This window comes from Pararge aegeria, chromosome 1, assembly GCF_905163445.1.
Source record: "Pararge aegeria chromosome 1, ilParAegt1.1, whole genome shotgun sequence".
Taxonomy (NCBI): domain Eukaryota; kingdom Metazoa; phylum Arthropoda; class Insecta; order Lepidoptera; family Nymphalidae; genus Pararge; species Pararge aegeria.
In genome coordinates, this window is record NC_053180.1 from 15,874,801 (window position 1) to 15,891,647 (window position 16,847).

Here is a 16,847-nt window from a genome sequence, read left to right on the forward strand (position 1 = left end):
ATATTAAAAAATATAGACTATTTAAAAATCTTAGGTAACTACAACTTACTTTGAATATTTTTTTACTTCAATCAAAAGGATTTTACCATAAAATCTGAATAAAATATTAAAAACTCTTCGCTCGTCTACGTTATGAATTCTTAATTAATTAAATCAATTTATTTTCCAGGTTTACCAAACAATCAACTTCCTTCGGTTCCCACAGAAGCCTTAACTCACCTTGCCAATTTGGATCGCTTAGATCTTTCCAATAATAAAATACACACTTTAGATTCGAGCTCTTTTAAGGTAAACATTATTATTTATTTTCTTTGTTTGTATTTCATATTTTGTTCGGAAACTATGCAAAACATGCAATATTGTGTACGAGTAATTCTAGTACTAATCCTACCTGATATTATACATCTTACTTTGCTCTTCTATTCTAATATTTTGGAAACATAATTTTATTCTTAATAATTCTGTTAACGTCCCGCCATTGCTTTATTGCTACGTAAACAAAGGAAAAGAAGAATATTTACTTTCACGTTTCTACAATTAGTAATAATAAATAAATATACTACGACAATACACTCATCGCCATCTAGTCCCAAAGTAAGCGTAGCTTGTGTTATGGGTACTAAGATAACTGATGAATAATTTTTTATGAATAATATACATAAATACTTATAATATATAGATAAACACCCAGACACTGAAAAACATTATGTTCAACACACAAATATTTTCCAGTTGTGGGAATCGAACCCACGGCCTTGGACTCAGAAAGCAGGGTCGCTGCCCACTGCGCCAATCGGCCGTCATTAGTATCTACAGATTGTATTTAATTATTTAATTTATCCACAGGGCATACAAAATCTTACATATCTGGATATAAGTGACAATCAACTCACAAATATATCGCCGGGTGCGTTTCAACCCCTCTCTAAATTGACTGTGCTGCGTCTCAGGGGTAATCTGCTGAAAGTTTCTGCACTAACTGCTTTGAAGGTACCTTTAGTATGTTCTTGTAATAACTCATTTTGATCGTCATTATCAACATATTATCAAAGTCAAAGTCAAATATTTCTTTATTCAAATAGGAACATTTATTATTATATACAAAATGTGTACATAGCAGTGAGTAGTGATGGCGATAACTACAATCGTAAACTTAAAACTAAAGCTACGAGGGTTCCAATCGCGCCCTGGTCTAAGAAGAAGCCCACAACAAACTTAGCCGGGTGTTCTTTTTGTTATCACCATCTCACATTGTCATTAGAAAATATTTAAGAAGCAACCTGGTTAGAGCAATTGTTTACACCCAAGCTTTTTTATCGTTTACGTAATCCTTTATACTATAATAGGACTTTTCTATCTACAGAAGTAGTATCTATAGAAGTAGTTGAGCTTTTTCTGACAGTTACTGGAGAAGTACTACTACCATGCATATTTATTACTCGACCACTACAGAGCACGTGTCTCCTCCCACAATGAGGAGTTAAGGCCGTAGTTATGTAGAACTCTCAGGCGTGCAAGTTTCCTCACGATGTTTTCCTTCACCGTTGAAGCCAGTGATATTTTAATTACTTAAAACGCACATAACTAAGAAAAGTGCGAGCTGGGACTCGAACTCGGCGCCCGAAAATGAAGTCGAGCTCCGCATTATAACCGCTTCTATCTTATCATCTATTGATTATGTTATTTATTTCGTGCGTTTACCGATAAGGTTCATCATGAATGGGTTAATCTACGATGATACGGGACGAATGAACTTCAAAAGTATTAAAATATTACTATATTGCTGTAAAATGGTTGCCAACGTTATCATTATGAAGTAAACTATTACGTGGTAATTTTTTTTTTTTAATTAATTTAATTAATTTGCTATACTCTGCTAAAAGCTGGAGAATCTGTATGGTGTGATTTATAATTTCTAATTATTCATTGTCCATCAACATCTCCGGTTTCGGAGCGCAACGTGCGTAGAAGGTAAATTGCCGAAGATCTGTTTGGTGTGGAGTATAAGGATTGAAGAAATTATAAATTACACCATACAGATTCTCCGGAGTTCTTTTCGCGGAGTATAGCAAATTAAGCTTAATTTTCATAATATATCATTGATTCCCGCAAAGTAACGCCTGCTTCTATCCAATAGTGGTAAACTTTTCCTTTTAATCTCACAAAAGCCTGGTTGCTACGAATATTTTCGTAGTTTCAGCTGACTTTCACTCATAAGTATTGAATAGCGTAGTATATGCGTGGAATACACATAAGCATTGAAAATTAATTACTTAAGCGCGCTATTGAATGGCATTTGGCCATGATAAGTTTTATTTAAAACTAGCTGACCCACGCAACTTTGTCTGCACCAGTTTTGTAGATTTAGAATTAGTGTTTGTAATTAGTTTAGATTTCAGATAGGTAGTACCAGTAGTAGTATATAATTAGTAAAGATGTTGTTAATATTGATTTAAGCGTGATGTATTATACGAGTAAGTGCTCGCTATTTTTAAAGAAAAACAAAATGGTGGACGAGCTAACAAGCTGAAATATTTAAAGCCTTTTCGAAAAAATCAATATGTTTACAATGAATAAACAATTACAGTAATATTATTACGGAGCTATTATCAAAATATTATTCATTATTACCTATTTCCAAATGTATTACTGTGATTTGTTATAAATTGAATGCAATTTCACTGACGAATACGCCAAATTTCAATTTATGTTAACGTTATTGTGCCAATTGCTTTGATAAGTGACGATAATTACATGTATTGTAGCTACAAAATTGATGTTTACATTACGCAGTTATCCAATTCTATCAGATCAACTAAATTTCGCATATTTGCTTAAAAATTTACAAATACATCCGGATTATCGAGGGTATATTTAGTTGAATATGTAGCTACATTCAGTTTATTATGAAGCAGCATTTATTTTAGTTTAGTAAAACTAAGCTCGCCCTGATGAAATTGCGAGAAGCTTCCTAATATAACAAACTAGTTTATTAGAGACTAGCTGACCCGCGCAACTTCGTCTGCACCAAATTGTTTAATGCGTTAAAAAAACCTAGAAACTAATTGCAGCGCTACCTACCAGGTACAGTTTTATTTCCAAACTATGTTATTCGCGGCCCGTCGTCACCGTACGTGTTATTCTATACGCGTCGCAACTTCTAAGCGATAGGTTCAATTTGAAGAAATTATAAATTACACAATACAGATTCTCCTGCTTTACGCGGACTATAGCAAATCAGGCATAATTTTCATAAGGCTCTTCTTAGACCAGGGAAAGCTACGAGCTTTAGGTTTAAGTTGGCGAGCGAAGTTATCACCATCCCCTTACAATTATGTAAACATATATGTATGAACGCTTCATAAATGCCTTCATAAATGAATAAATAATCTATTATTTTTTTGAATTTTGTTTTTGACTATAAAAATAAAATAGTGGTTGGTATTCTGCGATAAAGTTTTTAGAAGCAGCAATGTCTACACACTTTAAGTGGTATGTCAAGTACACTGTAAAAATTAACGTTGTATTTTTGAAGCAGACCATTACCAATATGCTGTAAGCTTACAGTTGTATTCCAAGTGATCAAAGCAGCGTCTTCAGTGGGTCAAAGCTAATCCCACAGCATATGACGCCATTGAATAATGGATGAGCATCATGCTACTCACTGAATGGCGAACCTTACTGAAGTGCACGAGACTGTGAGAATAATTATATTTGCTCATCAAGGTTTAATAAATCATTGCCGCAAATAAGATTTTGATGTAAAGATGGGATAGCCTATTGGGTAAGACTTCCTCGACCTCTCTTTTTGGGTGACCGATCTCGTTCACGTTCGTTCGTTTGTTCATTCATGCTATGTGCATTTTAAGCAATTGAATTTCAATTTGTTTTACGGTAAAAAAATACATCGTAAGGAAATCTGAATGCCTGAGATAGCCATAACATTCTTAAAGGTGTGTTACGTTTATCAATCCGAACTTAGCCAGCGTGGTGAACTATGGTCTAAACCCTTTTCATTTTGGGAGAAGACTCGTGTCTTGTAGCGTGCTGACGAACCACATAGGTCTGATAAATCAAGATTCATCATATCAACCTATTACCGGCCCAATACAGAGCACGGGTCCTACAGTGAAAAGAAGTTAAGGCCTTAGTCTACCAAGCTGTTCCAGTGGACTCCACACAGCTTTGAGAACATTTTGGAGAACTCTCAGGCATGCAAGTTTCCTCACGATGTTTCCCATCACCGTTGAAGCAAGTGATATTGTAATTGATAAAACGCACATAACTTAGAAATGGCGAGGTGCGTGCTGGAATTCGAACTCGGGCCCTCAAAAGTCAAGTTGGAGTCCTACGGACATTTTTTATATATGTTATTATTTTAAGTTATTTAACGTAACCATTGGATGTTACTTCGATGATAAATAGTTCGAAATAAATATAGTTGAAATTTAACAATTTCATTATGTTCATAGTATTTGTACAAACTGAAAACAGGAAATTCATTGTTCTCTGTTTGTTGTTTATCATTAAATTTTATGTTGTTTATTTTATGAAATTTTCAACATGCTAATATTTTTTTAACTTTACTAAAATACATTAAGAATTGTTGTACAAAAATTGAGTATATATTTTTTAAATAGTCGTCATAAAAGAAAATGTACCTAGTTCTTAAAACACAGAAATACCTTTTCAAAATTGACAAACGCATCAACAAGTTCTATTGCCGATGCTATTCCAAATGCGAATTGCTCAAACTTCATTGCTCAATATTAACTCGACTGTGAGATGGTGATAACAAAAAAAAAATTCCTGGCTAAGTTCGTTGATATGATAGCTCTTCTTTATTTTATATATATATTATAGTTATATTTATATATATACATATATATATTTTATTTATATTTATATATTTGTATAATTTTTAAATCTTATTTATTGCACCACCTACCTCTATTTTCTATGTTTTTTCCTTTTACGCCATTGGTTGCCTGGAAGAAATCGCTATGTAGCGATAAGGCCACCAAATTGTACTCTCTTGATTTGTATTTATATCTTTGTAACTACTTTTTGTTTCTTTGGTGTACAATAAAAGTGTATTCATTCATTCATTCACTCTTCTTAGACCAGGGCGCGTTTGGAACCCACCTAGCTGTAGTTTTAAGCTAACGAATGCAGTTACCACCATCACCAAACATTAGTGTTAAGTGTTAACATACTAAATGTATGAACGCTACATAAGTGCCTGGATTTTAGGTGTTTTTCTTTTAATAGCACTCTGTCCCATTAGTATTCCTCACTATCATCATAATCCTGACAACCAATGGGCTTCCAGTGCTAAACATAGGTCTTTTGTAGGGTTTCCAAATAGTCGTCATAAAAGAAAATGTACCTAGTTCTTAAAACACTGAAATACCTTTTCAAAATTGACAAACGCATCAACAAGTTCTATTGCCGATGCTATTCCAAATACCAATCAAATCTTATCCTATAATTTGTGGGTTGTTTGTTCATATTGAGAGACCATTGGGAGCAACCATTTAAACTTTGTGAGGATTTGATAAAGATCTTCGAGAAAGTGGTCAGAGTTTAACGGACAACAGTATTTAAGGCCATTTTTTAGCAATTAACTATACTACCCATTTACCGGTATCAGATTCATATCTTATATCTTTAAACGAGCAATTCTTGTATATATATAAATGTAATCTCGGAATCGGCTCCAACGATTTTCATGAAATTTAGTATACAGGGGGTTTCGGGGGCATAAAATCGATCTGGCTAGGATTATTTTTTAGAAAAAGTCATTTTCTTCATATTTTATCGATAAATATATATGTAAATATATATATATATATATATTTATATAATTAGAATCTCGGAATCGGCTCTAACGATTTTCATGAAATTTAGTATACAGGGGGTTTTGGGGGCGATAAATTGATCAAGCTAGGATTCATTGATATTAGAATCTCGGAATCATTTATATTGGACATACGACTATTTTTTTAAGTCGACTCATTCGCGGACAAAGTCGCGCAGGTACGCTAGTTATAATTATTATTAGTGTAAACATGATAGCTTTTTGCTTAGATTTTTCATTGCTTATAAAATTAATAAGCTTAATAATTTATTTTCTCAGGAGGCACACTTCCTCAGAGATCTGGATATATCAAGCAACGCATTGGAAGGTCCCGTCGGTCCTTCAACGGTTCCAGCCCTCTCCTTTTTGGAGATTTTGCATTTGTCTGACAACACGTTTGCAAGTATACGACGGGGTGCTTTGTCAGGTAACCTTTGGTCACCAAAGCTTTCACTTGGAATATACCTTACCTCCTCTGAGTGCTTTTATTTCTCTCTATATTATATTCATCTCTATCTCTTGCTCATTCTCAAAACATAATATGCTAATAGGACTATCACAGGTTCCTGTGTAGCGTTTTAAATATTTTTACTTTCTTCCACTTGTGTGTTAAACTACAATTACCAATATAAAACTAACAGTTGCAAAAATAAAATTGAGGGTAAATAATGATTATAGTTTTTTTATCGAGCATTTAAGTTTCTGCGATATTTGAGCATAAATTTGATTATTTTAACTGATATGACAGATTGTATTCTTTTCGTAGAAATGCAAATGTAGAAACTTGCAATTATTGCATAGATTTGATAATTGTAAATTGTAAGATCTTCTTCATATTACTACTATGGCAAAACACTGAAATCAGTGCTATAGTGGATTCATCATCATCAACATATCAACCCATTACCGGCCCACTACAGGGCACGGGTCTCCTCCCACAATAAGAAGGGGTATAGGCCATAGTCCACCACGCTGGCCCAGTCCAGATTGGTGGACTCCGTTAAGAACATTATGGAGAACTCTTAGGTATGCAGGTTTCCTCACGATGTTTTCGTTCACCATTGAAGCAAGTGATATTTTAATTGCTTAAAACCCACATAACTTAGAAAGTTAGAGGTGCGTGCTGGGATTCGAACTCGCCGAAATTCGAAGTCCTACCCACTGGGCTATCACCGCTTCTAATAGTGTATTCACACACGATCATTTTCGAAACGCATTTTCCTATTTGAATATTAAGGATTACATCTATGATGAGAAGCTTGCGAATTGCTTAATATTAATTCGACTGTGATTCGATTCGTCCTGTTGGTGATAAAAAAAAAAAATTCCTGGCTAAGTTCGTTGATATGATAGCTCTTCTTAGACCAGGGCGCGTTTGGAACCCACCTAGCTATAGTTTTAAGTTAACGAATGCAGTTACCACCATCACCTTACATTAGTGTTAAGTGTTAACATACTAAATTTATGAAGGCTTCAAAAGTGCCTGGATTTTAGGTGTTTTTCTTTTAATAGCACTCTGTTTCATTAGTATTCCTCACTATCATCATAATCCTGACAACCAATGGGTTTCCAGTGCTAAACATAGGTCTTTTGTAAAGTTTCCAAATACCACGGTAGTAATTTGTAATATTTTTATCCAATCATGAAGTACTTACTGAGGCGTTATTCACAGGTCTTACGAATTTGACTCAATTGAACCTTCACAACAACCAAATAGATGTCCTAGAAGACTACGCTTTCAAGCATCTTGCCAACCTGTCACACCTGGATCTATCTCATAATGAAATTGTAGCAGTTTCAGGTATGTAGTGTTATTATGCCTTATATAAAAAAATAGTGAATCGAACCGTATCTTAGATACTGGAAGTATTGATGAAAAATTATTGATTCAATTGTGTTTGAAAATTGAAATAATATACGGAATAACGGAATGTACAAAATCACTTATTATGTAGTTGATTAAATTTCCCGTTTTAGCGCTCGTCCGCTTCAATAATAAATCGTACAATTCTGGAAACCTTCGAAAGAATTGATCAATCAACTCGAAAAAATATTGGATTGACTTTGGAAATTGTAATGTAGAATTAGATGTGCTAAATTTGATTAGATCCGGGAGCGAGATAGCGGCCATTGTGAAAAGTTCTTTGTCGAACGAACTCACTGACGTTTCAATTTCCGTCACAAAAAAAAAGGTAGAAAAGTGCCGAGAATAAAGGAAAAGATTCGAAGTCAGCATACGGAGTTATTTGCGGTGATTTTATAATCCAGCATGAATGCGTGTATAAAAAGTGTAGGTACTTAATTTCCTTTATCCAAATTCTCTGATTTTGATATAACCGCCGCTCGCTTTTTTAACAATAGGTCTTTTAAACCTTTGTTAAAAATCGTGGCTTAACGTCGGAATAGTAATGCAGTGTTGTTACAGTTAAACTGAGAGCACCTTTCAAATGTCAGAACGTGTCAAGCGCTAATATATTATATCTGATATCTATATTTAAAAAAAATATGGTTCGTTTACATTAACTAGATTCCTTGTTTTATTTATAGTATTAATGTGTCTCCGGGTCGCTCTTTTCCTCTATTATTTCTCAAATAATCTTATTATGAGTGGATCTATTTTTTTAAGAGAAATGTATCAATTATTCAGTTATTTACTTACTTGAGTTTAAAGTGAAATATGTAAATATTTAATTATCTCTGTATCTTGTTGCATGAATGTTTTTTGCAATTGTTAGGTATCAGGGTTTAGACTTGAGAAATCCTCAGTGCCAACTTGGAGTCAGAAAATTGTCATTGCGACACCCATACCTCCGAAGCAATTTAAAGTGATAATCGTTACAGCCAGCCTGCTTAGCTGTAATTCTCTTTCTCAAATAAGAGAGAACGCCTGTGCCTGTCTCTAGGCGACCGATGATTAGCCAAATGAGTGCCATATATTTATATCATTTCCGGTCTTACTATATTTGATTTATCCATCACGGTGACCCTTCAAGTCAAGCGACTGTCGTGATCCAATTAACTAACGAGCTAAATCTAACTTAGTAGTAAGATAACGCAGAGTACTAGTTAGATGTGTGTATATCTAACTAGATACGTATCATCAGACACATAAAAAAGGTTCTCAAATGTACTTGTATCGTTCAATTCTCACAGAAGCGTCTCTTGCCTTTCCCCCAATTTCTTTAGCTCAACCTCGAGCAAAGCTTTTATGTTCTATCCTTCTGGATGCGGCCATTCTGGGTTTAACATTCCAAGGGAATACAATTTACACCATGCCCCTAAAATATATTGATTTTGATGTATGATTTGAATAAATTTTAGAGGTTTCGCTCCGAAACTGGCGCATGCTCAGGAGATGTTTACTATAGTTTGAATAATTGTTTAGAAGACAACAATTATTGTAAAATTTGAAACGTGTGTATATTGCCGAAGATCTGTTTGGTGTAGGGTTTAAGGATTGAAGAAATTATAAAGTACACCATACAGATTCTCCTGCTTTTCGCGGAGTTTAGAAAATTAAGCTCAATTTTCATATTTTTGAAACACTATTTTCTTTGCCCACAGGTGCATCTTTGGCACAGCTAGTGAACTTAGCGCATTTGGACTTGTCACACAACTTTCTAAGATCTCTCTCGGCGGACCCGCTGAAGTCCCTGCATCATCTTACGGAGTTATTGCTACATGACAACGATATATCTATGATCGACGACGGAGCGCTCACACAGCACAAGGACTTACAGCGATTTACTATTGAAGGTATGCTAGGGAGGGCTTAAGATCGTGACATAACCGGATCCTATTTCAGTATCATAAAAAAAAATACTCAATAATATCTCTATTTTTTCCATTTTTTTCCATTCATCAAAAAATCGTATTTAATATTTGACCGAATTAAATTACAGTAGCATCTGATTACCGCACAAAAAGGTTGCCCTGTGGTGCATTTGTTTGTGGGTGGGCTAATAAAATATACTTTATTGAATATATTAATGATGTTAATGACAGGTGCATCAGAATCTACGCTAGTGAATTAGAAACATTCCTACTTACTTCGTAAGTATTCATACTTACTTCGTAAGTTGAAAAAATAAATACATAAATAAAAAAAATTAAATAACCTAATTACTTAGTATTGTCTACTCATAAAATATTTTTCTTATTTTCTAAAAAAAGAGGTACTTTATATTTTTGTTAAACTATCCTTGACTTTTTTTTCTATCGAGTAAGTTTTACTGAATCGTATCGCAACCATTTACAAGTATGGTCAGAGGCAGCGAAAAAAATATAAACTGTATACTATTTTCGCTGTGAACTTCAATAGATGAACGATTGTTATATATAGGTTCTTTAAACCATATTAAGCAGAACGTAGCAAACTTAAGGAAATCAATAGAACTTCAATCGCTTACGTGGCTTCTACTTTCACAATATATTTTCTTCAAGCAACTGACGCGTTTACTGTGTTTAAGAAGACCAGAAAGCAGAGAGTTGCGTTGATACAAGAAGGTATATAACGGGGTATGAATGCGTGTGAGAAACGCTCTTGAAGTCTGCATTGTGCTATTACAAATGTGTGGAAATGTGTGACAGTGCCGATGCAAACGTGCAAATACGTCTGCGTCAACGTATTTGCACGGTTGTGTCAACATAAATGCGTATCTGAATTTCTGGACGTCTCCAAAGGTTTGCTCCATAAATATGGACTCTTAGGTATGTGATGGATCTTTGTGCCTGCTGCCATAATTCAGGTAATTTTGTACAGTAGAGTAGGATATTGAAATAATGCAACACCGACCTTGTTGAAATACAACTTCATTCATCAATTCATCTACAAGTACATAGACGAAAGGAATCTTTTAGAATGCATTTGTCATAGGTATTATTTATAAAAATAAAAATACAAAAAAAAGAAAGTAAAGAAAAGGGGATTTTCTTTTTGTAAATGTGCTTTGAGTGTGATAGCGCATTCGGTGGGAACTCGACTTCACTTTCGGGGAACAGAGTTTGAATCGTACGCACCTGTAACTTTTCAAAGTATTGTGCGTTTTAAGTAGTTAAAATATTACTTGCTTCAACGGTGAAGGAAAACATCGTGAGGAAACCTCGCATGCCTGAGAGTCCTACGTCGTCCTAATGTTCTTAAAGGTATGTGGAGTCCATTAATCCACTCTGGGCCAACCCCTTCTCATTGTAGGAGAAGACCCGTGTTTTTTTGTAGGCTGGTAATAGGTTGATGTGATGATGATGATAAAATGTGCTTTTATTATTTTTATATTTAATCTTTACACTAAAAAGTTACACTATAAGAAAGGTAAGAAAAAATTGATTTTAAAAATCTGCCTACAACATAATTAAGGAGTATAGCCACAGTAAAGCAGTTATATTTTACCCATACCCTTAATCGACCCCTTTGTCAACTCGCCACAACGAAGCCTCCCCTAGACCAGAGAACAATCAAAATTATACATTCCCAAATTGCCCCTGTCAGGGATCATTCCCGAGAACTCCCAGTTGAGAACGCTATGGTATAGCGTTTTCCGCTGCGCCATTGAGGTCTTAAAAATTATTGATGGAGTAGGAAATTCAAAATGGAGTCACCCTGTCACGTGATTAGAGATTCAGTGATTTTATTTAATGACAATGGATTTCTGACTGATCTTTTCAATTCTCTTTCATCTTAATGGCACACTTTTCTCATCATTAAAGCAATGAGATTTTCATCATCCCACAATGCTCGTGTTGTGACAGTGATATATCTATGATTGAAGACGGTGAGCTCACACAACAAGGATCTGCTGTGGTTCACTGTTGAAGGTAATGGCAATACGATGACGTGCAGTTTTGCTGCTATACAAAGGCTACAACATTGGCCAACAATAAATATTTTATTAGTAGGACATATGTTCAGTGAAATGGAATATTATTTTAAACCCCCGACGCAAAAAAGACAAGGTGTTCGAAGTTAGACGTGGATGCGTGTGTGTGTGTGTATGTAGATAAGTGTGTGTATGTCGGTGAGCTGGCATTACAAGGATTGCATAGGTTTACTGTTGAAGGTAATGGCAATACGACGACGTGCAGGTTTGCTGTTATACTAAAGTTAAGGGTTATACTAAATATGTTATAATAGCTAACAAAATTGTGGACTTCCATGCCGTAGGCTTGAGCTTTGTGGTTTCAAGTTCGTGGTCCCAGGTTTGGGAAGGTGCAATTTGGGAATTTATAATTTCTGAATAATTATAACTTTAGACTGCATCATTATACATCTCTACTACATCTCGGAACAAAGGCTAACTTGTCGAGGAATAAAAAAAAACCGAATTCAAAAATTATTTATTATGTAGGCGTTATACATATTTTATGTTAACATGATAATTGTGTTATTTTTTTATGTTATCACTATCTCACAGTCAATTAATATATAGTTCTGAGTTGTATGTTGATTGTTTCATAGGACGTTTGCTGTGTGAACTTTCTTTTTACGCCAGTATGAAACATAAAAAAGCAAGGAGCAACACAGGTCAAACTAAGTTCTGATAAGAGCCCCGAGCCTTGAATACGAGAATTTCGAAGAATACCTTGCCTTATTATTATCATTACAACGCGACTGCGACTTTCTTGGTTATTTTAAATCATTTATTCATCGGAATGTACCGGACAAATTTCATCAAAAATATTTTTTTTGCTAAGCCGTAAGGTTGTAGTACCGGTTCCCGGGTGATTTTGCAGGATACAAGTTATCCTATTTGCCTTTTCTGAATTCTAAATCATTTAAAAATTCTAGAGTATTCAAAAAAAACTTTTTTGTATGGATAGAAAACACATCTGCAGTGCACTATACACAGTACATGTTAAACATTTGACGATTGCCTTATTTTGTAATAAAATCAAAAGATTAGCATTTTCTGTGTTCGTGTGTATCGCCAGGGTTTGTTTAGCATCAGACGTTCTGTGTGGGGCGTCGTTGTAACCTCTTTGTTCGGCTGTCGAAACGCCACCCGCTATTGTCCGAAGCCTCTCTGTTCATGGTGTTCTTTTATGATACATTTATGGGAAAATAATTTTATGATACTTTTTTCCCAAGCCGAGCAAAATATTTTGACGTGGAAATTGCTTTTTCAGCTGGAATAGAAATTGGTAAAGGCTCTAAACTCATTTAAGGGTAAATTTTCTTCAAAGAGACATTAAAAATAATTAAATATTTTGTTTAAGTATTTATCACGCGCTTCATCACTTGCGCTTCATGTCGGATTTTTCTCAGTTGAATTGGCTGCTATTTGTATTAAAATCGACGATAGCCGATTGGCGCAGTTCGATTTCTACAACTGGAAAATGTTTTTGTGAAGAGCATGAATGTTTTTCAGTTCCCGGGTGTTTATATGTATATTATAAGTATTTATGTATATTATTCATAAAAATAATCATCAGTCATCTTAGTACCCATAACAAAAGCTACGCTTTGGTGATGTGTGCATTGTCGTAATATATTTATTTATTTAAAATTGCTACAATGAGATTTTTTTTTTTTTGGAATTGATTGACTGAAAAATCCGATGGCCCACCTATAAAAACTATCGAGTATATAATATAGAGCATGCAAGGTAGACGTTCAGAAACGTGCAACCCTCTATCCATTAACATGAGGCATAGATGTTAAGCTTCTCCTCGTGTCTGTAATTATACACTCAACAAAGTTCTTCAAACCGGGACGCAAAAATGCTACTTTGCGGCGGAAATAAGCATGACGGTTCTACTGTATAAATGTAACTGTAGGATTTTTTTAATTCCGGAAAAGCAACCGGCAACGGGTCGCGTTTGAATTAAAAATAGCCTTTGTTACCTATGTACGGCTTACCAGCCAACGGATATTTTTGAAATAGCTTTCTAATCTGTAATACTTTTAAGTCCAGGGAAACAAACAGTTTTAACGGGACCTACATGTTATATTTCATCTACATCAGATAAGCTCACTAAAGTTTGGTGAATGGTAGGTGCGGCTGCTACCGAGCAGGCCAAGAGGCGTAAATATAAAAACCTGGATAGCAGCTTCATTTTTGTGCCTTTTGGAGTAGAGACTTTGGGACCGTGGGGTCCGGAGGCAAGAGACCTTTTCTAAGAATTATCGAAAAGGGTTCGAGTCTGCCGGTGATCCTAGAGCGGGCAGTTACCTTGGCCAACGAATTAGTTTGGCTATCCAAAGGGGCAATGCTGCCAGCATCTTAGGAACTGTGCCTCGCTGCGGTGGTTTCGAGGACGTTTTAGATTTTATTTAGTTTTAAATAGTTTATTTTAGGTTTTATTTATAAAACAATTATATTAAATAAATACGTTTGATGAATTAAGTCAGCGCAAATAAATTACCAATAAAAAAGTTAAAGCGCAAAAAGCGCCGATAATCGTAGCGTTACACAAAAGAAATGAAAGTAACAAAGAACAATTGTTTGATTGTCGTTAATTTTAATTCCAACCCATTTATACTCTCGAACTCATAAAGATAAATTCGTTCTCTTTCGCAGATAATCCTCTTAATTGCGATTGCTTAATGGCCGGCTTTGCTAGGTGGTTGCGGGAGGCAAAAAATCTGCCTCAATCAGATAAAGCTGCGGCAGTTTGCGCCACACCACCACATTTGGAAGGGGCGTTAATATCTCGACTGTCGAAAAACAAACTTTGCGATGACGAACACGTTGATGCGAAGGTTATTGATGACCCCAATTATGATTACAATAGAGTAATCGAGAACATTATTGATGAAGATAAAGATGATAGTGATTTATATGGAGACAAACAGGATGGGTTGGACGATGATATGTATGACGAGGAAATGGAAGTGCCTTCTGAAGAGGATTTGCCAATCTCCAAATCAAAGGTGAATTATTTCAAGTTGTTTCTTTTTCTTTCTACTTTTTGTTTGTAATTGACTCTTTTTGGCTTGATTTTGACCCTCTGCATACAGTCTGATTTCGTTCAAACTTTATAGATATATTGAGAATTGATGATAATACACTAATTTGATAAGATTATTCCATTTTTCAATTTGCTAAATAAGATTTTTGTTAATGAATATAATTTTCATCTATAGGCGATAAGGCAGGAATGAGGTATTAACATTAATTTAAATTTCCAACCTTTAGCCGATTTCTCTTATATTAACAAATTCGATGGTGAATGGTCACTTATTAATTTTGCTATGTTCAAAATGGTAGTTTAAGAAAAACTAAAAATCACGTTTTTTTTAAATAAACTAAAGTAAAATTTAGAAATAAGTTTGGTTTTTTAAACCAAGCGTGTTTTTTTAGTTTTTTTGAACTAGTAATGTTGCTTTAGTATTAAAAAAGTAAACTATTTGCGGAGTCGACTATATTGTAAATCTGAAGGAGAGTGAAATAAAACCCCGATTTTCTACTTTCCCAGAAATTCTCTGAAGATGCAACGTGCTCACCTTCATTGGTGAGGTGATGGCATAATAATATTAAAATGTGGCATTGAATATTCTACAAGTATATTTTCAAAATGGCCGGCATTTTAATATTAAAATATTCCTTACTCGTTTTCGATGAACATACAAAAAATAAATTTTCCCAGCTTCTTGGAAATAAATTTGTCTAAGTTTTCAAATTATTGGTGTAGAATGTTTATAATAATGTTCCTATAAATCATTTATAATGGTACTTTTCACTTTATGGTGCGTGTAAGGAAATTTGTATAAAAGATATTAGTGTGAAGGCTCCGAGTACATACTGGATACTAAAGACTTTATTAGGGGTTCGAAATAGAATTTACCCTTATTTATTGTGAGTTCGTGGGTCTAAATTCTTAATCCTTGGGAAAATTTAACGTTCTTCGGCATTAATATATGTACCAAACCAGAGAAAATTCAGGAATCATGAACTCCCAAACTACCTATCTCCCACCTACCCATATCTCCCAGATACAACCACAGTACTCATCGCTGCACCAGGAAGGTCGTCAAATAGGAAACCTACCTAACAACTGTGAAATTTCGTATAGGTTCGTCTTGTAGACTCTTGGTATGATGATGAAGAGGTGCACTTGTCCTGGGCATTGGAACCGCCTTCTACTCGACGATACCGATGTACAGGCGTGACTGCGTCGAAGAGTGGAGGTCTGCCGAAGCACGTGGCTTGTCATAGAGCTGCACCTTCGAATATTATATTAAGGGGACTTAAGATTGACCCTTTGGAAAAATATACGTGAGTTTTAAGAATTAATAAAGCATAACTTTATTAATTGCACTTGATACGAGTATGTGTGAAACTCTAACCCTTTACATAGTATAAAACAAAGAATTAGATCTATTAAAATACGCAACGGATTTTAATGCACTAAAAGTCAAAAGTCAAAGTCAAAAATATCTTTATTCAAGTAGGCCCATAGGTGGCACTTTTGATGCGTACATAAGAATTACACGGTAGTGAGATGATGGCGATAACCACATTCGTAAACTTAAAACTAAAGCTACGAGGGTTCCAAACGCGTCCTGGTCTAAGAAGAAGCCCACAACAAACTTAGCCGGGTGTTTTTTTTTGTTATCACCATCTCACAATGTCATTTTAAATTATAAGAAGAGCAATCTGGTTAGAGCAATAATTTACAACCAAACTTTTTTATCGATTACGTAGTCCTTTATACTAAAATAGGATAGACTTTTCTAGAGACTTTTCTATAAGCTTACGTTTAATACAAACTTTGAACTTTTTAAGAGACATCTCCAAGATGTCAATTTCAACAATAGATAGAGTCATTCAAGAGCAAGGTTTATATGCAGTTATACAGCATTGCAGTATAGCAGACCATAGCAAAGAACTGCAAAGCGTTGTAATGTGATGTCGTAACAGTTATATTTTTGTTCGCTAACGCTGCAAACGCTGGATGAATCTTACGAGGTAGAAGTACTAACTACTACGGAATTGTCGGTTGTTGTCTAACTACTATTTATCATTTCGAAAACCCTATATTAGTATAT

General features: G+C 34.7%; 1 protein-coding gene across 1 annotated transcript in view; it reads left to right on the plus strand.

Annotated features, from left to right (window-relative positions):
* LOC120623328 overlaps window positions 1-16,847 on the plus strand; it is a 141,039-nt gene that overhangs the window by 108,439 nt on the left and 15,753 nt on the right. Inside the window, exons 4-10 of the mRNA XM_039889297.1 lie at window positions 170-288; window positions 847-990; window positions 6,140-6,287; window positions 7,533-7,661; window positions 9,425-9,616; window positions 14,377-14,729; window positions 15,872-16,074. Of these exons, the coding sequence (XP_039745231.1) occupies window positions 170-288; window positions 847-990; window positions 6,140-6,287; window positions 7,533-7,661; window positions 9,425-9,616; window positions 14,377-14,729; window positions 15,872-16,074 (1,288 nt within the window). The remainder of the gene's footprint in view (window positions 1-169; window positions 289-846; window positions 991-6,139; window positions 6,288-7,532; window positions 7,662-9,424; window positions 9,617-14,376; window positions 14,730-15,871; window positions 16,075-16,847) is intronic.